Source organism: Engraulis encrasicolus, chromosome 19, assembly GCF_034702125.1.
Source record: "Engraulis encrasicolus isolate BLACKSEA-1 chromosome 19, IST_EnEncr_1.0, whole genome shotgun sequence".
Lineage (NCBI taxonomy): Eukaryota > Metazoa > Chordata > Actinopteri > Clupeiformes > Engraulidae > Engraulis > Engraulis encrasicolus.
The window spans coordinates 31,666,778-31,689,168 of record NC_085875.1 but is presented as its reverse complement, the minus strand read 5'-3'; the positions used below and the strand labels follow the sequence as shown (position 1 = coordinate 31,689,168).

The following is a 22,391-nucleotide window of genomic DNA, read 5'->3' as shown; positions in this document are numbered from 1 at the left end:
CAGATAACACCATTGTAGCTCCCAGATTACAGGGCTGAGCAAACAATACCAACCCATCCCAGATAAACGCTCATACAAAAAATGGTTTCCCTTGAAAAGTAAAAGAAAAGAATCAGTGTGTCACAGTTGTGTGTGGGACAATCCAAAGATAGCCATCGTCTTTTTTGTGGACTGTCTGAAGCCCACAGTGGCGGCTATGGCGGCTACTGACAGCTATTCACAGTGCCACTTCCAGGAGTTAAGTCAGGGGATTTAGTCAGCAAGTGTACACATCTTCTCAGAGCCATGGGCAGGAGGCTTGTCCTATTATCTCTTAGTACAAAAAACACCACTGAGAACTTTCCAGGAGGGGAAAGAAGCATACGAGATGAGTTTTTGAAGGTAAACACAGACAGCCTTGGCCTGTTTCTCTCTCCATCTCCCTCCCTCTTTCCCTTCCTCCCTTCCTCCCTCCTGAGCACTATCTTTCTCACTCCCTCCCTTCATGTAAAGCCTCAAATACAATTTCCCATTTTGCCATCTGACTTGCTCATGGTGTTTCCAAAGGGAAGACTACTGTGACAGAGACTTCTGACAGTTAGAACAAATAAAAAAAACACACTGTAGCAGCAGCAGCAGCAGCAGCAGCAACAGCAGCAGCCAAACCCAGCTGTAGCATCCAACTTGGGTTTTTTGTATTCACTGTACTTATTTAACTTCATTTTTATCATCTCCTCTGTTCACCTTGCCTCGCCTCGGTTTGTGTATTCCACCTGGCTGATGCTTCCGGAACATAACATGTCTCTGCTGTGCTGTGCTGTGCTGTGCTGTGCTGTGCTGTGCTGTGCTGTGCTGTGCTGTGAAAGCGAGAAAGAGAGAGAGAGAGAGAGAGAGAGAGAGAGAGAGAGAGAGAGAGAGAGAGAGAGAGAGAGAGAGAGAGAGAGAGAGAGAGAGAGAGAGAGAGAGAGGTACAGGGTGAGAGGGGAAAAGGAGAGGCATAGAGAAAGTGAGGAAACAGAGGAAAAAGAAAAGTAGTGAGGAGAGAGAGAGTGACAGAGAGGGAGAGAGAGGGGGGGGGTAAATGGGCAGAGGCAAAGAGGTACAGGGTGAGAGAGAAGAAGGAGAGGGATAGAGAAAAAGAAAAGAAGAAGCAAGGAGGGAGAGAGAGACGGAGAGAGTGTGTGTGTGTGTGAGAGAGAGAGAGAGAGAGAGAGAGAGAGAGAGAGAGAGAGAGAGAGAGAGAGAGAGAGAGAGCTGCTGTAGGGTATCTGCAGGGGGAATCAGCAGGAAGTGGCAGAAGCCTGGCTTATCTGGGGCTCAGGGTGTGTGGCTGCAGGAGACACTCTGCTCTCAGACCCAGGAGGGTGTGTGTGTGTGTGTGTGTGTGTGTGTGTGTGTGTGTGTGTGTGTGTGTGTGTGTGTGTGTGTGTGTGTGTGTGTGTGTGTGTGTGTGTGTGTGTGTGTGTGTGTGTGTGTGTGTGTGTGTGTGTGTGTGTGTGCTCGTGCTCGTGTGCATGTGCATGTGCGTGTGTATGTGCGTGTGTGTTTACGATGTGTTTATGTTGTATCCTTGAGTGTGGGCGTGTGTTTGTGTGTATATTTGTTTGTGTGTGTGTGTGTGCGTGCGTGTGTGCGTGCATGCGTGTATGTGGCAGTATATGCTTCGGTGGCGGTGGTGGTGACGGTGGTGGTGGTGATAGCGGCAGTAGTGTGTGTACTTAAGGGGGTGCCAAATGCCGAGGAGGAGCCCAGCAGAGCACGACAGGGTGGAATTGGGATAAGATGAGCCACCAGGAGGGGTGGAGGAGGAGGGGGGTGGTGGGGGGTAGGGGGGTGGAGGTGGCGGGGGGGCAGGGGCGGGGGGCAAGCGCTAGAGGGTGGCCAGAGGTGGGGGGGCCGAAAACACAGGAGGACATCAGAGGGAAACAAACACTAATGGCATTTGGTCGCCTCCCCTGTCCCTCACAGTCGTATACATGGGTTCCAAAGTTTGTTTATAACCTGACTGTGCGAAACTATCTGCGCACAAATCAACCTCTGATTGTTGCAAACCGATGTCGGTCAAAAAAAATAGCGCACGTAGTTGGCTGCCAGTGTCTTGCCCCTCCTCATAACATACAAACATTCAGAACCCATGTATATTTTGACATAGTACGCAGGGTTGCCAGAAGAGACGATTTCCAGCCCCAAAAACTGCTCAAATCCCGGCAATAAATCCCACCCAATTGGATCCAAATTCTATTGATTTCTATGGCCATAAATTTGCAGAAAAACCTGCCAAAATGCCCTTTTTTGCCATCCTAAGCAAGCCAAGTCTGGCAACACTTGGTAGTACGACTTGAAGCCTAGTGGGTGCATAGGCTCCAATAGTTTACCCAAGTAGATTCAGGAACCACTTCTCTTTTTCTTCTTTGCCAATAAGACTTTTATTATTGATATATGGGTATATCAATAATAAGTAAGCCCTCGATTTTGCCTAAGACAAATCATTTATACAAACAGTAATGAGGGCATGCATTGGTGGCTAAAATGTGAACCATATTATAGTGTTAACAAAAGTATCCTTTCCCTTTTTGCATCAGCACAAGTGGTGTGCAAGTTCTTTTAAACCGAACTCTCCCCTTAGTCGTCACACCAACAGGCTATGCAGTAGATGGCATGAAGGAGCCATAGAGGGGTGCCGGGATTTTCCTTTTTCTCCCCCCTTCTCCTTCTCCTCCTCTTCTCTCCACTTCCCTCATCCTCCTCTCACCCCCCCACCTCCTTCTTCCTCCCGTCCCCTCCACTTTGCCTGTTGTGTCGCTGACGCATTCATGGCTTCGGGACACGTCCTTGCTGCGCGCTGCGCGCCGCTACCTGAGTAACCATCCAATTTAGCACAATGAATTATGCTCTAATGAAACCTTTCCTCTCTCCTCGCTAACAATGCTCCACTCTTGTAGAGGAGTAGAGGAGAGCCTTTCAGCAGATTATTGCAGAGGACTAATTCACAGCTGTAAGCCCCCCTCCCCTCACCCACGCTCTCTATCCTTTTCCCCACTCCCCTTTTGCTAAAAAAAATGACATTGTTTTTGTTTCAGGGGTGGTTCCTGGTAACACCGTATTGTACGCCGGCTCAGAAAGTGCTCCAAAGGGTGTCTTTAGGAGGTGATAAAAAGGTCCCTGACCTTCCCCCAAATGAAAGCTCATCTGATTTGTGGAGCTGTGAGGGCTGTTTGGCCCCTGCGAGTGGGTGGTCTGGTCTGTTGCTGGGCCTAGCTAGCTCCCCCTATACGATCCACCCACCGCAACACCTCCCCCCACCCAGCCCAACACCTCCCCTCCCTCCCTCCTCTTGCTCTTACCTCAGGATAATTTACATCGGCGTAATGGTCAGTGTCCACGGTCCACCGTAAATCAGCTGGCCAGAAGAAGTCTCCACCACTCTGCCAGCCGAGCCAGCGGTGATGTGATGATATCCTGCCTGCTGTGAAAGGTGTTCACTGGACAGCCGTGCCAAAGAGGGAAATGTATTTCTCGCCTCTTTCTCTCTCTCTCTCTCTCCTCTCTCTCTCTCTCACCTCTCTCTCTCTCTCTATCTCTTTTACATACATCTTTACATTCCATAAATGGGATGCAATCTCTCTCTCTTTCTCTCTCTTTCTCTCTCTCTTACATACATCTTTTACACTGTTCTTCTGTCTCTCTTTTTCTATCCTTCTTATTCTTCTCTCTCACCCTGTATCTCTTTACCTATTTACCTTTCTTTCTTTCTTTCTTTCTTTCTTTCTTTCTTTCTTTCTTTCTTTCTTTCTTTCTTTCTTTCTTTCTTTCTTTCTTTCTTTCTTTCTTTCTTTCTTTCTCACTCTGTCTTTTTTACATACATCTTTACATCCCATGTGAATGAGTGGAGGGGAAGAGGAGGAAGGGATGAAAAAAAAAAATCGGGCCTCCACATACACCCACTTTTCTTTTTTTTTTCCTGCCCTATGCTGCGGCTGCGGTGCATATGCTTGAGTTGGCTGTGGATCAAACTCTGGGGTGGATATGGAGCCGGGGGGCAATGGGGTGGGGATGTGAGGTGAGGTGGGTTGTCTTGGGGTTTGGTACAGGGTTCCTGTTTCAGCAGCACAGCAGCACATACTGCTGTGTTTATCCATTCGTTCCCTCACAGCCACCACCACACTCCCCCATCCTCCACCCAACCCTCGCACTTTCATTTTTAAAATAGACAAATGCTGTGCGACTGACGGTCGTACTATAAAGTGTAAAGGATGTGGCCGCGGAGGGCAGCCATGACGGCTATGGGGAGCGGCACTGTTTGTTCTGCCCTCGACACACATATGCACACGCACACGCACACGCAGGCCAGCACGCAAGCATGCACATACACACACACACACACACACACACACACACACACACACACACACACACACACACACACACACACACACACACACACACACACACACACACACACACACACACACACGCACACACACACGCACACACACACACACACACAGGCCTGGTCCCCTGAGGACAGACAGCACTCATATAATACATAGACTCTCCCTCTCTCTCTCTCTCTCTCTCTCTCTCTCTCTCTCTCTATCTGTCGCTCCATCCATCTCTCTCTCTCTCTCTCTCTCTCTCTCTCTCTCTCTCTCTCTCTCTCTCTCTCTCTCTCTCTCTCTCTCTCACGCATGCACGCGTGCACACATACACACACACACACACACACACACAAACACACACACAAACACACACACACACTACACACACTAAACACACTACACACCTTCCTCCAGCTCAACCTGCTCTGCTTCATCCAGCTTCCTAAGAGACCAGTCACAGTAGCCTGCCATGAAAATGACCCGCAGTGTAATGGAGATCCAGGAAGATTATTCTCATTTGATTGGCTAATGACCACCTGAATAGGATTCCTGGTGTAATAAGAGCCTGCATGGCCTGACAAGACAGCGAGGGCTTAGCCTATCAGCCGCTACATTCTCACATAATTAGCCCTTCTACTGTATATGGGAAAAGAATTCTCTCTTATGCAAGCTGCACTACAGTACAGTTGTGCGATTGTCTTCCGAAGGGGGAGAGAGCACATACAGGTACAGGGGAGCAGTGTTGTCAGATGTGTCTGATCAAAAACCGCCTGGATGCGTTCAATTCCGCCCAATTTCAACGAATTGTATTGATTTCTATTGGTGTGAAACTGCAGAAAAAACAGCCAAATGACTGCTTTTTATCGTTTTTACCCACATGTGGATATCCCAAGCAGCCCAATTGGGCAGGTAACCGCCCAATTTGGCAACACTGCAGGCGAGCCTGTGTCCGTCTGTCTCAGTTGTCGTGTGTGTCTACCTCAGATTCATATGAACACGACCATACACATCGAACAGCTGTCTACACCGTAATGATTCCCATGTATCACATAATTGCAAAATAATTGTCTGTTCTGAACTAATAACAAAGGTGGTACTTTCACAGCAGTTTGCTCCCGAGCTGTGTTGGGACTGTAAAAACTAACATTTCTGCCCATTTCCAGTCACCCCCCCTCCCCTTCTGCCCGCCATTATTCTCAACAGACTCCCGCTAAGCCAAATGAATCTATCGATCGGGCAAATAAAATTATGTGTCCAGGAATGACACACCACTTGAACATCATAGGCAATATGTTCGGTAAATCACCGGCCGACTGTACCATCATTATTGTGGGTGAAGGCCCCCGAGCGTACTCATGCATTCCTTCAGTGTTTAATCAATGCATTAATCTATCCATTCATTCTTTTATTGATGCCTCATGAGACAGCAACTTGTCTTAGTGTACGTACATAGCAGGCCACGGGAGTCTTCTACATCATGGGGGTTGGGGGTGGTGGTGGGGTGGGGTGGGAGGTGGTGATGGTGATGGGAATGGGGGTGGTGATTGTGATGGTGGGGGGGTGGGGGGGTTGATGGTGATGGTGGTGGTGATGGTGGTGGTGATGTTTGGGGGATGGTGGTGGTGATGGTTGGGGGGTGGTGATGGTGATGGGAATGGGTGGTGTAGTAATGGGGCCACACCGTAAAAAAAAAAATACAGTGTTGAGGGGGAGGAAACCTGATTCCTTCAGTTGAAAATTCAGGTTGTACTCGATTGCGCCCGATCAATGAGGGGGGGTTTAATGTTACTCTTGAATTACACGCGGCCGCAGTGTGTGTAAGTCCATAGACAAACTGTCAGCGTGTTTACAATGTAACTAACTCAGAAAGAGGTGGCTCAGTAATTCAATACTATTTTAGTACTACCACAAATAATAAAGACAAAGAAACCTCCTCACCCCCCCTCGGAAAGGCCAGAGCGATGAACAGAACAGAGGCGGAGGTATAGAGGGCAGTGTGGGGTGGGCGGTGGGAGATGGGGGGTTCGTGGTGGGGTTGGCAGTGTGCAGATGAAAATCAATAACCCATAAAGAAACACCCCGAAGTCCATAAGAACACAAACAGCTCCTGACAGAACATGCTTGTATGTACAGTATGCGCTGGCGTTGCAGCATTTTGGCGTTGCTGCATTGCAATTGGCGATTTGGAGGTGTTTTCTAGCAGGCTTGAAAAGCATAATTCCCACTATCTGATATTAAATACAACTTACTGTGGGGAGCTTTGTGGAGCACAAGGCACAAAATGCAATGTGGAGCAATCCTGTTCTTACTCTTGTCTCTCTCGGCTCAACCTGAACTCGGGGTCAAGATGTTCAGCTAAAATCCCTCTATTACCGTTGTGTTCCAGGAGAAATTACTTCTTGTCACAGAGAAGCCGAAAGAGATCTCTCCTTCACCTTTTTTTCTTTTCTTTTCTGCTTCTCCTTCTTTCTTGGTGATTGGTGGTGTACCCGGCATACAGTCAAGCTCGGGTGATGTGGAACTTTGCAAAAATGGAACAGTTAAGTGCTGCTGCTGCTGCTGCAGCCATGGTATTGGCTTTCAGTGTCATTAACTTTTCAGGAGTGAGCAGGTTTCTGTCGCCACTGACCAAATTGCTTTAAATGCAGAGCAATTACACGCTTGAGGCCGGTGCTTACAGGACGGGGAAAGTATAGTTTCTGTAGTATGGCCCTTTGTAATGGGATTATTAGTGAGTCTGGGCAGAGACTGATTTTCTCCTTTGTGAGGGGAGACTTGCTTTCCAGCACTATACTGTACCTCATGTTAATTATGAGATTACCCTTTCTAATTAAGAGATGTGAAAGAGTGCTTTAATAGGTCATTGAAATGCAATGGCATTGCCTTATCCAACCCCACCCCCTCCTCCCCCTCTCCTCCCCCTTGCCTCTCCTCCTCACACATTACATTCCCACTCCTTCTAATTTCATTTTTAGATGACTCTGCCTCCTCCGATTGTGAATGCCTATACGCTCCCCATTCATTTTTCTAGGTTAAAATGTGTGCTTAGCTTGGGGCTTAGGCATAGCTTAAGCGTGTTTAAGTCATGCTGAGCATATCGAGACTGCCACGCACGCTCATCCCTTTGATGCATGTTTGGGTCTACAATGTTCGGGTTTGAAAATCAATGAGCGGCCCCCGCCGTTTGATCACAGTTGTTGTTGTTGTCCCCCGTCTCCCCCACCACCACCACCACCTCTAAAAATAGCGTTGACAGCATCCTGTCACCGAGGTACACAGAGACATGCCAGGGCATCTCTAGAACAACACCTTTTGACACGGATGCTCCTCTTTCTCTTTGAATCAGCTCATCAAGTCGCTAGTCAAGCTGCATTCATATCAGCGCATCACTGAATGGTGCTATTTTCATCAGGGCTCACAATGAGGCTTAACAAGCATAGTCATCAGTGGCGAGTCGACCACAGGCCATCTACTTTTATTTAAACGCATTTATTGGAAAATGATGTCATGTACGGAGGCCACCTCCCTAACACGTTTTTTCAGCATCAATACCGAGCCTCTAAAACTGGCGTGGTGGTTAGCAGTAAGCTTGCCTAACCTTATTTTACGGCTCAATCACACAACCAGTTCGATTTGTGAAAGGCTATTGGAAACACTATATAGGGCATCACATGAGGTTATAGGAAAATCCTGCAGCTACTGCTTTACAGGGGGGGAGTAGGTGTGTGTGTTTGCGTCTGTTTGTGTGTGCGTGCATGCGTGCGTACATGTGTGCGTGCATGCGTGAGTGTGTGTGTGTGTGTGTGTGTGTGTGTGTGTGTGTGTGTGTGTGTGTGTGTGTGTGTGTGTGTGTGTGTGTGTGTGTGTGTGTGTGTGTGTGTGTGTGTGTGTGTGTGTGTCTGTGTGTCTGTGTGTCTGTGTGTGCACGTCATGTACGGGTGCATCTGTGTGTGCGTGCGTGTATGCGAGCATGTATGCATGCGTGTATGCGTAATTGCATGTGTGCATGTGTGCATGTGCGTGTCCAGGGTGCAAGGAGCGTGAGGGCGTTCCTAGGGCAGTAGAACATGAACTGTGCCTTATGAGTCACCCACAGGACCACACTTCTGCAGTATATACACACAAGACAACCATCCCAGCCCATCCTAGCCCACCACCACCTCCACCACCACTTCCACCCATAAAAGCCCGAGTGCAGCCCAGTAGGTGAGAGAGAGATGCCATGTTGTCGACTCACTCGCATGGCCTCCTCTCCTCCCTCCATGGAGACCTGCATGTCTGCTGTCAATGCAACCAGACAACGTGTTATTTTGGTCCTGTCTGGGAGGCTTGTGTAGCTGTTGAAGGCAGTGGCAGTGGCGATGGCAGCCAGGAAAGCTGACAGAGGGGGACAAAGAGGTAACTTGTCCCGGGCCCAGGGAAAGAGGGGGCCCAGAATTGGATCCTCATTATATTGTATGTATTGGGTTTGGGGCCCTTTCAGATGGCTTTTTCCCGGGCCCAGCCAAAGCTGTCAGCGGCTCTGTTGGCAGCAGCCGTGCAGTGTGGAGCTCTGGGGAGCCAATAAAATCATCTCACAAAGTCTCTCCTGCTCTGGCGGAGATGGGAGTTCCCGACTGCGCTCTGAACTCCCGGAGATCCCGGCAAATTTGCTTGTTTGTTTTTTTGAAGGCATCTTGAGAAGGTGTAGCTGAGAGCGCGGTGTATATTTAATGAGTATTACATTTATCCATAATAGATATAGATCGACCATACTGCGTATGAATTGTTCATGTTTTGCCCATGAATAATTGAAAATAACAATACCTTAAAATATTCCTCATAAAATGCCATACTTGGGTGTCTCTCCGTGTGTTGTTCTCACAAGCAAGGTGAATGTGGAGCAGCATGGCCCTGCGACCCCTGATGTCCCTGAGAAGAAACAATACATCTCATCAAACAGGGTTGCCAGATGAGGCTGATCATTTCCAGCCCAAAAAATGCTCAAAATCCACCTGGAAACTCTAAATCTTGCCCAATTCTATTGATTTCTATGGGCATTTTTTTCTGCTAAATGCCATTTTTACCCTCAGACTGCAAATTGTAAGGCAGGAAACCGCCCAATCTGTCTAAACTGCTCATCAAAGCCTGTACACACACAGCACTGGGGCATGCATTAAATTGACAATTTGGCAGCACCTCTTCTACTGCTGCCATCCCAACATGCAAGCTGAAAATCATTACTGCGTCTTCCTTGTCTGGTGAAGTGTGTCTTTACTCCTCTGTATGTAATGAAAAGCGTGTTTTAAGAACAGCACACCAATGAGGGAAAAAAGCCAGCGTGCATGTTTCCCTGACCATATCCTTGAATTACTGTCAGTTTCCTTGATAAGCATGTGGTGAAAGGAGCTGCGGGCTATATTGCCTTTTTAAACACAAAGTGGATTTCAAACGCTCGCACAGGTGCATATCTTTGAATAAAATAAAAGCTATTTAAAAGACACAACAAGGCATGTATTAGTCATAACAAAGTAAAATGTTAATAAATCCCACATGTCTGTACTTGCATATGGCTTGGCCAAAAAATACTACACAGTCCATGTTAAATCATTTTGTGTAAACATTATTTTTCTTCCTCCTGATGTGTTTTTGTGTGTAAGGCTATTGCATTTTAAGTGTTGACTCTATTGCATTTTACGTGTAGGCTGTTTTTGAAGCTCAGACCTGGGTGATGAAAGCCAGCAGTATTATTATCCTCAGGAATACACAAGTAAATGCAGTATTGTTGAATAATCAGGAGGCCGGCCAACACAGACGAGCGATACTAGTTAGGGCTGGCAAAACGGTCGGCCTGGGGATTGCAGTCCATTAAACACCTTGTAGCATTGAATTCATTAAAATCGGGCCCTTGTAGTAACCCGGGGCTTTTGCAAAGCACCCCGGAGGCCCAGCGCTGCACTAATTATTTACTGAAGCAGCACACACAGTCTCTTTCGAATGAGACCCCGTGCTGATGCAAGCCGGGAGGGGGTGGATCCTAATAGGGGTAACCTGGGTAACATCTGAACCAGGGTGCATCATGGGAGGATGATGGAGGGGTGAGGGTGAGCTTGGGGTATAGGGGTTGGATACACACACTCATGTGCGTGCCCTGCACACATGCATATGCACTCATGAATGCATACACACACATGCATGCACACGCACACACATACAAACACACGCGCGCGCACACGCACACACACACACACACACACACACACACACACACACACACACACACACAGATGAGAGAGGATTACAATGGTGACTGTGCATAGAGAGAAAGCCTGGAAAAGGAGGCTCTACAGTGGTGAACAGTAGTGGGAGGGACAGAGGTTGGGCGTGAGGGTTGGGGAGCAGGGGAGGAGGGGAGGGCCACAGCTCTGTATTAGATTACAGATGCATATGAAAGGCTGAGTAGCTGTCGCTGGGCTGACCAAAATTGCATAGCCTTAAACCATTCTTTTTATCCCTTAGCTCTGCGTTAGATACTGATATACCTACCCCGTCCCAAGAATGGGGTTAAAACCCAGTTACTTGTGCATTATTCAAATAAGATTTGAAGGGTTTTCTGTGTGGATTGGGATGATGGTCCTATCATGCATATTGAGATATTTTACCATACCAATGTATTTTGATGCCTGATCTATTATTTTTTATCATGCATTACCAACTATGTTCACTACTCACTAGTATGATGATAATAGTACATATAATGAAGATCTTCCATTACAAAATCCTTTGTATCTCACTAGATACATTTCATTCATTTCAATTTGGACCCCTGATTAAATAGGCTATACACAAAAATTACAACATTCTATATTGGCTTTATGTCAAACACACATTGCATTAACAATACACAAAATCATGGAGATGGTAAGAAATTGCAAATATACAGGTATATTGCGAAACAAAACAACCTTCAGGGTCATCTTGACCCCACTTAAGCATGCAAGGGTTAACTGGCGCAGTATAGGCCTGAGTGGCCCCCTAAAGGAGGCTAAGTAGGGTGGGGTGTTGGGAATAGCATAGAGGTGAAGTGGAGTGGAGTGAACAGGGTATAGGGATGAGGGAGGAGGTGTTTTGTCTTGTTATCAGTTGCTTGATAAAGAAGGGTAAGGGTAGGGAGGAGAGGGAGGTTTGTGTGTGAATGGTATGAATGGGAGAGCTTGCAATTAGTTATTCCCTTTAGCCAAGGAGCCGTTAGCCTCTATTTCAGGGGTGTGTGTATATGCATGTGTGCGTGCGTGGGTGCATACGTGTGTGTGCGTGACTTAGTCGTTTTACAATGTGGCAGCCATGACAGTCTCCTTAGAAAATGGCAGCAGCATTTTTACTGAAGACTGGAAGTGGAATTTAGGAAGTGGCATCTTTTCCCATATTAAGTAACAAGCACTTAATCAAGTTTTTCGGTGGAAAAAGAGAGAGGAGAGTGAGAGAGAGAGAGAGAGAGAGAGAGAGAGAGAGAGAGAGAGAGAGAGAGAGAGAGAGAGAGAGAGAGTGAGGGAGGGAGAGAGAGAAACAAACAGAAAAACGACGAAAACATCCAAATCCATGCATCTAGGCAGCTGGCCAAACAGTCTTTAACTGGCGGATAAAAAAACATACAGAGGACTGCTGAGGGGGCCTAAATGCCAATATTCCTCTCTATTTGATCAAGGAAGGGAGATTATAGGTGGATTTGAGATGTTTATTTGTAGCTTTGAAGCTGCTGCGGGATGTGAGCATAGGATATTTTTTCTGAAAAAAAAAACCCCCACAACAGCTTCTGCTGCAAATGAAATCAGCTATTCTGGATTGGATTAAAGGCCCCCGAAGCCTCATCCCAGATTTACATATTGCACATTTCAGTACACGCTGTACCATCCTCATCATCAGACACCAACGAACGCAGTGTCTGGTCTGAAGATGAGGCTGATCATGAGAAGGAGCGAGCAAGACTACACTACAAAGGCTCGGGGGTGCGTTTAATGAGAAACAGCAAGATGTCCGCAGCTGAGCTGAGCAGATTAGTTTGTGGCCACTTGACACGTCTTAATCTGAAGTTTCCACAGATGATGGTGGTTCCCGCTGACACATTACTATGTGACTCATCTGCTTTTCTTTTTTTTCTCCTTGTGAATGTCCTGGGACTACCTCAGGGGTGAGACTCGCTCGCTCACACACATACACAAAAGCCAACGGTGAATTCCTGAGGCCTGAGGAGGGAATAATCCTTGGGGCTCTGGAGATGCTTACAGACGCAGCATCCAGGGCCGGTTCTAGTCAACTTGGTGCCCTAGGCGAACACACCCTTCCCTTTTTGTGCATTTAGAAGTTGTCATCTGTAAACACAGCACCATACATTTGATCAAACACTGCTAATCTACATCAGGTCCATGCATAATCTTTATCAATGTGAAAAGTGGAGGAGTCAAATGTAAATAGTTTTTTTCGTTTGACATTTTAACAGGAAAATTTTGAGCAAGACATTTGGCACCCTAGACGACCGCCTATTGTGCCTATGCCTAGCGCCAGCCCTGGCAGCATCACAATGGCGAAAAATGTTTCCTGGGATACCCCTGTGGCTATCAGATAGCCTTAAGTCTTACAGTAACACAAAGGGGCTCTCTGCTTCTGTCTGACATGAGAGGAAAATATTACATTCAAATAACTTTTCTGTCTGGCTTAGCTGAAACTTTTTAATTTCCTCATGAAACACAATTGATATAGGATTGGTATCTAGAAATGGTGTCCTACAAATCAACTATCAACGGAGCGCTTTTGAGCAGCAAAAATCTGTTTGGCAACAGAATGGCTGAGCTCTGCTGACAAAATAGCTGTAGGTGGATCACATCATCCCACAGGAAGTGGATGGCCCAGGAGACAGCAGACACTGAGCTGCTTCATTTTTGGACCTGTCACCTTAAATCCAGCTTAAGTCATGTTTATATTGAGTGCATTTTGGTGTGTGTGTGGGAGTGTATATGCTTGTTTGTGTGTGTCTGTGTGTGTGTGAGAGAGAGAGACAGAGAGAGAGAGAGAGAGAGAGAGAGAGAGAGAGAGAGAGAGAGAGAGAGAGAGAGAGAGAGAGAGAGAGAGAGAGAGAGAGAGAGAGAGAGAGAGAGAGAGAAAGCGGGGGAGTGCTTGGCATGGAGGTATTTTAGGACCAATTCCCAACTCACACACCAGCAAACATGCACTAACGCACGCACGCACGCACACACACACACACACACGTACACACACGTACACACACACACACACACACACACACACACACACACACACACACACACACACACACACACACACACACACACACACACACACACACACACACACACACACACACACAAGTGCACCGTGTGTGTGGGGACAGTAAATATCACCACAGCAGATGGGTCTGGTGGCCTCTCATGCCTCACGCCGAAAGGGCAACAAATGGAGACCCATCAACTCCAAAATGTGCCTCAGGCCACAACAACAACCTAGTGTAGTTATGGGGAGAATTTCACTGGCTAATGTCCTCAGTGCTATTGAGAGAAATACACACATTACATACATACTCAGGCAAACATGGTCTCACAGCAGAGACGGAATGAGAGACATACTGTAGATTGAGAGAGAGAGAGAGAGAGAGAGAGAGAGAGAGAGAGAGAGAGAGAGAGAGAGAGAGAGAGAGAGACTGACACAGAGAGAAAGACAGAGGTACAAAGACGGGGATGTGTGTGTGTGTGTGTGTGTGTGTGTGTGTGTGTGTGTGTGTGTGTGTGTGTGTGTGTGTGTGTGTGTGTGTGTGTGTGTGTGTGTGTGTGTGTGTGAAGGACTTAATTTACATTTTGGAGTGCAATTGGGTCATAGTGTAGTAGTAGCTTGTTTGTGCTAAACACGCCCCCCCCCTCCACACACACACACACACACACACACGCACACACACACACACACACACACACACACACACACACACACACACACACACACACACACACACACACACACTGTAAGCCAAATGGCTAATCCTACTTATGCATCACACAGAGTGGCAAACTGATTTCACATTTCTTATCAGAGTCCATTCGGAACACGTGTGCGCATGTGTGTGCTGTGTGTGCGGACCCCATGGAGACTTCCAGTCCTCCTATTTATCTGTCTGCTTGTCTGGTAAACACATTCATGAAAATGGAAAGCGCTCCACACACAGCAGCAGCAGCAGCAGCAGCAGCCGCAGCAGTACCCAGGGCTGGACTGGCCATCTGGCATAACGGGCATTTCCCAGTGGGCCCTGCACACTCGTGGGCCCCTATTTTCAGAAATGCAAAAAGAAAAAAAGTTTCTACATTTCTGGAAATAGGGGCACACGAGGGTGCACGCCCACCGGTCAGTCAGTTCTGCGCCGCTAATTATGAGGGTGGTCCCTTTAAGCTAAAAGTGCCCGGGCCCTATTTCACCTCCAGTTCAGCCCTGGCAGCACTCCTCTGAATGCTCCACTTCCCTTCTCCAACACCCCCATCTTCCCCATCCTCCTTCTCCAATACTCTGCTGGATGAGTATCTCCTGAAATATGGCTGAGTCGGTGGGGGGTACACAGGGGCGATGACAGCTTTTGCCGGGCCCGGGACAAAATCAGCTGAAAGGCCCCCCACTCAATACAAACTCGCCTCTTTCGTGACTATCTACTACACTAATGCTTGAGCTGCCCTAGCCCCAGGCCAGACTTTTGACATGATGTGCATGTGTGTCTGTGTGCTCTACTTTACTTTTCTTTTTTAAAAAACTTACTAACCCTTCTTTGCCTCTTCACTTGTTGTTCTGTATTTTTTTCCTGTGCACTTGTATCTGCTAGTGATGTTGCCTATGATTATATCCTCGTTTGTAAGTTGCTTTGGTTATAAAGTGTCTGCCAAATGCAATGTAACATGTAATGGGGACCCAATTCTGCACTGAGCACCTCGGTCCAGAGCACCTGACCCCTTTGCACCCCCCACCCTGTCGGCTTCGACACAGAAGAAGAAGGCCACCGAGGGGACCGCTTCTCCTGCTCACGACACGGCCGGCTCAGCTCCTGGCTTGCTTGCTCTTAAGTGAAAATGGGGCTACTGTATATGAGATTTGAATGAAAATTAATCATGGCACTTACATCTCGCCGTGTCCATAAACCACATGCCGTGACCTTGCGTGACAGAGAAGGCGATTCCTCCTCCCTCGTCTCAGGCAGCGGTGAATGCCCATGACACAGAGACACTCCTGAGCACAGAGAGGAGATAGCCAAAGTAATTAGCAGTCCATGCGCTAGGCTAGTCAGTCAAGTCAGCCAGTCAGTCCACCAGGAGAGCAAGGAGGCCTGTCATTACGTTGAGGGGCTGGCTGCCTGGATGCCTGGAGAAACAGCAGATAAGCCATCTGCATGTCACTGCACCTTACACACGCACGCACGCACGCACACACGGACGTACGCACACACGGACGCACGCACGCATACACGCATACACACATACACGCACTCTCTCTCTCTCTCTCTCTCTCTCACTCTACCTACCTATCTAGTTATCTCTCTCACACACACAAACACTCACACACTCACACACACACACACACACACACACACACACACACACACACACACACACACACACACACACACACACACACACACACACACACACACACACACACACACACACACACACACACAGAGAACACAGCACACACACAGAGCCTAAAGTCCTTTATTTTCCTAAGAAAGGACCTGTTTAGCTTGGAGGCCTTGCCTTGCCTTGCAAAGAGAAGAAGGGGTAGAGGGGGGGGGGTGTGTGTGTGTGTGTGTGTGTGTGTGTGTGTGTGTGTGTGTGTGTGTGTGTGTGTGTGTGTGTGTGTGTGTGTGTGTGTGTGTGTGTGTGTGTGTGTGTCTGTGTGTCTGTGTGTCTGTGTGTGTGTGTGTGTGTGTGTGTGTGTGTGTGTGTGTGTGTGAGGGGGGTGGTGTGGGGGGGGCAAGGATGCATTGTTATTCCCACAGCCGTGTTAGTCAGCTCCCCAAAGAATGAGACATGCCCGGCTGCCCAGCGGGGTGTTGTCAAACTCTGATCTAATGCACTGTGCCACTCCAGACTGCAAGCAGCAGCACGCTGGATAGGCTCTGTGTGGCATGGAGAAATAATAATAATAATAACCACAAAAAAAGAGAAAAAAAAACATGTTTCCCTCCTTGTCGTCTGGGTGCACACCCGCAGAGACGAATGCAATTTCTAGGCCTGCTCTGGTTTCCTTGGAGGACTGGGTAGTGTGTTTGTGTGTGTGTCGTGTGTGTGTGTGTCGTGTGTGTGTGTGTGTGTGTGTGTGTGTGTGTGTGTGTGTGTGTGTGTGTGTGTGTGTGTGTGTGTGTGTGTGTGTGTGTGTGTGTGTGTGTGTGTGTGTGTGTGTGTGTGTGTGTGTGTGTGTGTGTGTGTGTGTGTGTGTGTGTGCCTGCGTGCATGTGTGTGTGTGTGTTACCAAGAAGCTGTGGCCCTATCTGATGCCCTCCTAACTACTCTGAGAATCAGGGAATTGGTCATGGCCAAGGGTTCGTTTTTTTGCATGGACCTCCAAAAGGAGGTGTCACGTATGGCATTTGGCTCTGACATGTGGCGGCTGATATGAATGATTTAAGTGCTCCAGGGACTGGAAATTACTTTCTTTTGTCACCGCTGTTTCCCCTGCCGGTGGATTTTGTTGATGGTATCTCATTCTAAGTCTCCTGTGCTGTCCGCATTTCCATTTTATTCAAAGAGGAAATAGGGGGGAGTGTAGTGGCGTAGGGTGGGGAGGAGGGATTTTTTCAGCGGGTCACTAATTTCATTTGACTGAGTTCCAGTGGCATTAGGCTACTGCAGATATTTCAGAAAAGCACAAAATCAATGTGTGTGTACGTTCAACAGATTCAACTGGGACTCAACCAGATTCCATTAGTAACTTTGACCAGTGGGGCCACCTAAAGTAATAGCCAGATAAATGTTTTATAACAAAACTGCAAATAGGCCTTGAAATGGAATGAAATCTGGAGCAATGTGTTAATGTGCAGGAGATATCCATCATGTTGTTAGCCTTAAGTAATCAATCATCACATCTGAAAGATGATTTATTGATGTACATGTATTTCACATGGGATTCATATTTTCATGTGAGATGAAAAATACATGTACATGCTAATGCTATATGCATAGTGCATATGAACCCTTTTGGTGGCAGAGGAAATAGGACTGACTGCAGATAGGTCTAGCAGTGCAAGGAGCACATTTGTTGTTTTAGTGTTTTGCAAATAGATGGGCTGGAGATTTGGTGATTTGACAATAATGGATGCTGATGCAATTGCATAGTGTATATTAACCCTTTTGGTGACAGAAGAAATAGGACTGACTGCAGTTGGCCTAGGCCTAGCAGTGCTAGGAGCACATTTGTTGTTTTAGTGTTTTGGCAAATAGATGGGGTGGAGATTCAGATTTGGTGTTTTGACAATAATGGATGTTATTATTGTTCATTTTGTGTCTACCATATTATCAGTCAATTGCTGTCAGTTTGATATCTTACAGGGTTGTATGTTTTGGGATTTTTGTGTGACTTGAAGTTAAGGGACACATCCAGCAGATAAACAGCTCTCATAAGACATTTTTAATATGAGAGCTGGTTATCTGCCCGGATGGATGTGTCCCTTACTTCCAGTCACACAAAAAACCCAAAACATACAACCCTGTAAGAAATAAACTGATTTGATGTATCTGCATATATGCAAATGTGAAACCGTTTGGTTTAACTCCCCATGGAATAAGATAAGGCCCTGCAAGGACTCTGGGAGTTTGTTTTTCTTGCTCTGATAGAACAAAATACAACACCAAGCCAGACTCTCATCTATCTGCCTCTCTGTCTGGCGGGAGACTGACATAAAAACCGTCTCCAGATAGCATCAAAATTAATCTATTCCTGCAATGAGCTCACCTCCACAAGCTCATAAAAGCCTGTTGAGTATGCAGAGTGTGGCTGATTGGAGGAGATTTGAAACCCAAATGCAATGCTCAACAGCAGCATTAGCCAGCCCCATGCTGTGAGCTCACTCCCCCCCCATTCAAACTGGCCACAAAAAACAACCAATCACGTTGCGAGCTTTGCGAGGGGCGCAAAATTTGATCTCTTAAAGAGTAACGGCAGCCTGGCAGGGGAGCTTGGCCCAAACGAAGCACAGACAGAGAGGGATGCTGTGTGAAAGTCTGTTATCTGCAAAAACACTGTAAACAAACAACTGTTACTCACACTTATGCAACAGAAATACAGAAAGAGGTCAGTTTTAGTGCAAGGTAACAATCGTATGGAGGGTCATGACTGTTTTGTTGCTTCATAAAAAATGTTTATTGGCCCTGCATGCACTGGTCTAGTAATATATTACAATTGAAATCAAGTAGAGATCATAAAACAGATGCCACTTAAATTCCACATAAGACAGGTGTGTGTCCAGTGTAAATATGACTTATCCATACAAAAACCTGGTTGTAAAAAAAGCTGGGCCATCGTGTTGACTTTCATTCAGAAAACTGAAAGAACAGTGGATGGTGGTATGCATTTGTTTATTAAAAGATGAGTCAAAGGTTCACACTTGGAATGTGAGGTAACTACTGGCACTGCCGTGTCCTTGAAACATTTCACTGGCATGTCGTAGTAAGTCATATTCCAAACTATGTATTCAAAACAGACTTCATATGTAAGACTCACATAAAAATAAACAAAATCTGTTTTAAGTGCAAGAAATAAAATACAGGTTTATGGTTTGTCTTTTTTTTTTTTTTTAGAAAAGAAGGCAGTCTTCAGTTCAAAATAAAACGTTCCATTTTATGAAACAAGAGTGTGGAATGTACTTTTTTGCTTGAAAATAATCTGCAGGACCACCCACATTTAACACTTGCCTATTTTGGCACTGTATTTGGGGTCAATTTCTCACCATTTTGCTGTGTCCAATAAAGTATCCAATGTTCAGCCTTGAGGGGGGGTTCAGATTGAGATAGTAACTGGGTTATTCCTCCCAACAATACACCAGACGGCCATATTCATTCATTTTTCTATCAGTTCCAGCTGATTTATTTATTTTTGCCAGGACAGACTTCAGCATCATGACAGTTAATGATGTTGACAGTGCACAGTCTGTTGTTCCATCATTTGCTACAAAAAATGTAGATGGTCTGCATTTTTAAGAGTAAATATATTGCACAAAAATGAGGGGGGAGAAACAGTATGTGCCATACAAAATAACCAAAAGGAAAAGAAAAAAAAGAAAAATCCAGTTTCACACCTGCGATTTGGGACCCATCCACATATCACGAGTATGATATACATAAACTCCTAACTTTACTATATTACAGTACATATACAATCTTGAAACTAGTACCAGCACTGAGGTATGCCTTCCCACCCAATGCCATATCTCCTACAAATACTCAACAAATCTGATCTACAACTGTACAAAAACCTAGCTTAAAATCACAAGGCATTTTAATGCAAGTTTTAATTTAACTTAATCCTTGAAACCAGGACTCCCTTGCATGCTAAAACAAATGATAAAGGGAAGAAGTGCCTGAAGCTCACTGAACGCACAGTAAGAACATTCCCTTTGAACTGTACAAAAATATGCCTGAAAATAGTTTGCTTTTCATTTAAAAAGATGAGGTCTGTTATGTATCAAAATGTTTCCTCTGACACCTGTACTCTGGAGAGGTTTAGGCTGCTTATTTTCAAACCACTAGGTAAACATAATCAGTTACAAAAAAGAAACGTTTGCGGCATTTAGAAATGACATAAAACCGTTTTGAAGCAACATCCTGAACAGTGTCAGTTCACAGATTTGTTTTGAATCAGTCCACAGTCTTACGTTTTCAGCTCCCTGCAGTTTTAAGAGGGTAAGATGCATAGAAGTTCTCAGATTTTCCCTTTGTGGTCCGGTTTAGTTGAACAGTAATTGTAGACCTACAGAAAAAATCCATAAAACCCTGTCATGCTGCCAGAAAAACGTCTGCAGACTTTTTTTCTTTTTTGCTACAGTGCCAGCTTCATAAGCATCTAATTCATCAAACCTCACTTCGCCTCCTCCCCACACCCCCTAGATAAACCACGGAAGAGGGCAGGGTAAGAAACAACTTGTACGGGACATATAATTTCTTTTCTTCCTCTCTGTTATTACTTGGGAACTTTCAATTTAGTACGTGAACACCAAGTCAGAAAAGTTCGCTTCCAGCCAGTCCCCTGCGATCATCTCGCTGAGCTCTGGCGTACAATAGTCTGGAAATTCAAAGTGAGAGCCCAGGCTACCCTCACTGAAAGAGTCCAAATCTTTATCCACCAAGGAGAGTGAAAGATTTCCTGAATTCTGGTTCCCCAACTCGGAGTTCTGGGCCGATGGGGCAAAATTTAAACTGAAGTCAAAAAGCAAGTCGTCCGCGTCTTCGCTCGAACTGGAAGATGTGGAAACTGACCTAGATGATGCTGGTGAAACGGAAGCAGGGTACATTGTGCTCTGCTTGGTAATGTTCTTGAAATTGTAAAACATTCTGTTGGGTGCCGCGTTCCTCACTTCTTCGTACATGCTGGTCCCCTCTGACTCTGCGGATGAACTCAAAGTTGGACTAGCGGGAACTTTTGCTACACTGTACTGCCGCATCTGGTCCTCGTCCTCCTGCTTAATCCGGACTCGATATTCATCTTCAGAGTCGTCGTCGTCGTCATCATCAGTGAGTTCATGCTTTACAGTCTTTGAAACTTTCAAGTTCTTAAATACATAGTCATCCCCGTAGACATGCGATGATTTGGAGCCGTGCGTCTTGCTCTTCAACTTAGAGCATTTCTTACCGGCGTTCTTGGACATTTTGTTGCAAGGTTTCTCCGGAGATGCTGCTGATGTTTTGGAGCTGTCGAGCTTTGGTTTTTTCTTAGGTCTGTATTTGTAATCTGGATAATCAGCCATGTGTTTAAGTCGGAGCCTTTCGGCTTCCCTGATGAAGGGAATCTTTTCACTGTCCTTTAACATTTTCCACCGCTTTCCCAGTCTCTTGGAAATTTCGGCGTTATGCATGTCCGGCGACTGTTCCATAATCTTTCTCCGCTCAATTTTTGACCAAACCATGAACGCATTCATCGGTCTTTTAATGTGTCCAGTTGCGGTCTTGCACCAGTCTGGGTTAATCGGTACGGGACTGCAAGCCATGAATTCATTCTCCTCCGTGTCGGTAGCCTCCCTGGACATGCCGCTGTCCGCCTCGCTGTGCTCCGTCTGCTGCACCATGGTCCCTTTTCAGTCTTAACTACCACAGTCGCTGCAGTGTCTGTCAAGCCCACTGCCTGGGGTCTCTTCTCTTGCTGGTTTTGTGCCTTTGCGTCCTTACACAGTGTATCTCAAGCTCTTCACTCTTTACCAGACTTCCAAACTGCCTTCTTAACTAGTTCTTGCCGTTTTCATGTGGGTTACGTCATTCATGATGATCCAATCACGTCCTCTCCACTCCGCCCAGCAGCCTCTGAACCGTCCCATAAGTCTTCCTGCGCTCTCATTGGAGCTCGGATTTGTAGGTGGGTCGTGGTACAAGGGTGTCTGAAGCCACGCTGAGCCAGACACGCTCATCAGACATACAGACCTTGTGTAGACTAGGTGATAAAGTTGGGAAGACGTAATGCATCAGCCTACTATCTATATCTCAACGCCAAGTTTAAATTAATTTTAAAAGAAAATGTAAACCATAGCGTTATTGCAGGCGACTGTAAATGCATCACGTCATTTAGAGTAGTCAGGGTTTTTTTTCTGAATAGGATACTGAAGGTGGCGCTTGGACACTGTTGCTGCTTGTGTGTGCGCGCGCGTGTCTGCATCCACAACTGCACTGCTGTCCCTTCAAAATAGCAGGAGGGACTCGGAGTGGAGAAAACCTATTTTTTATTTATATACGCTGTTTTTGTTTGTTTGTTTGCTTGTTTGTTTATTTATTTATTTGCTGTATGTAGCCCACATGTACTGTATATTAACTT

At 46.3% G+C, this 22,391-nt stretch overlaps 1 protein-coding gene across 1 annotated transcript; it reads right to left on the bottom strand.

Moving 5' to 3' along the window:
- Positions 1-19,432: 19,432 nt before the first annotated feature.
- On the bottom strand, positions 19,433-21,776 carry sox11a (SRY-box transcription factor 11a). Its single transcript, XM_063184121.1, has one exon. It carries the CDS (start codon positions 21,652-21,654, stop codon positions 20,572-20,574), a length of 1,083 nt encoding a protein of 360 aa, XP_063040191.1. The 5' UTR covers positions 21,655-21,776; the 3' UTR covers positions 19,433-20,571.
- Between the last annotated feature and the right edge of the window lie 615 nt (positions 21,777-22,391).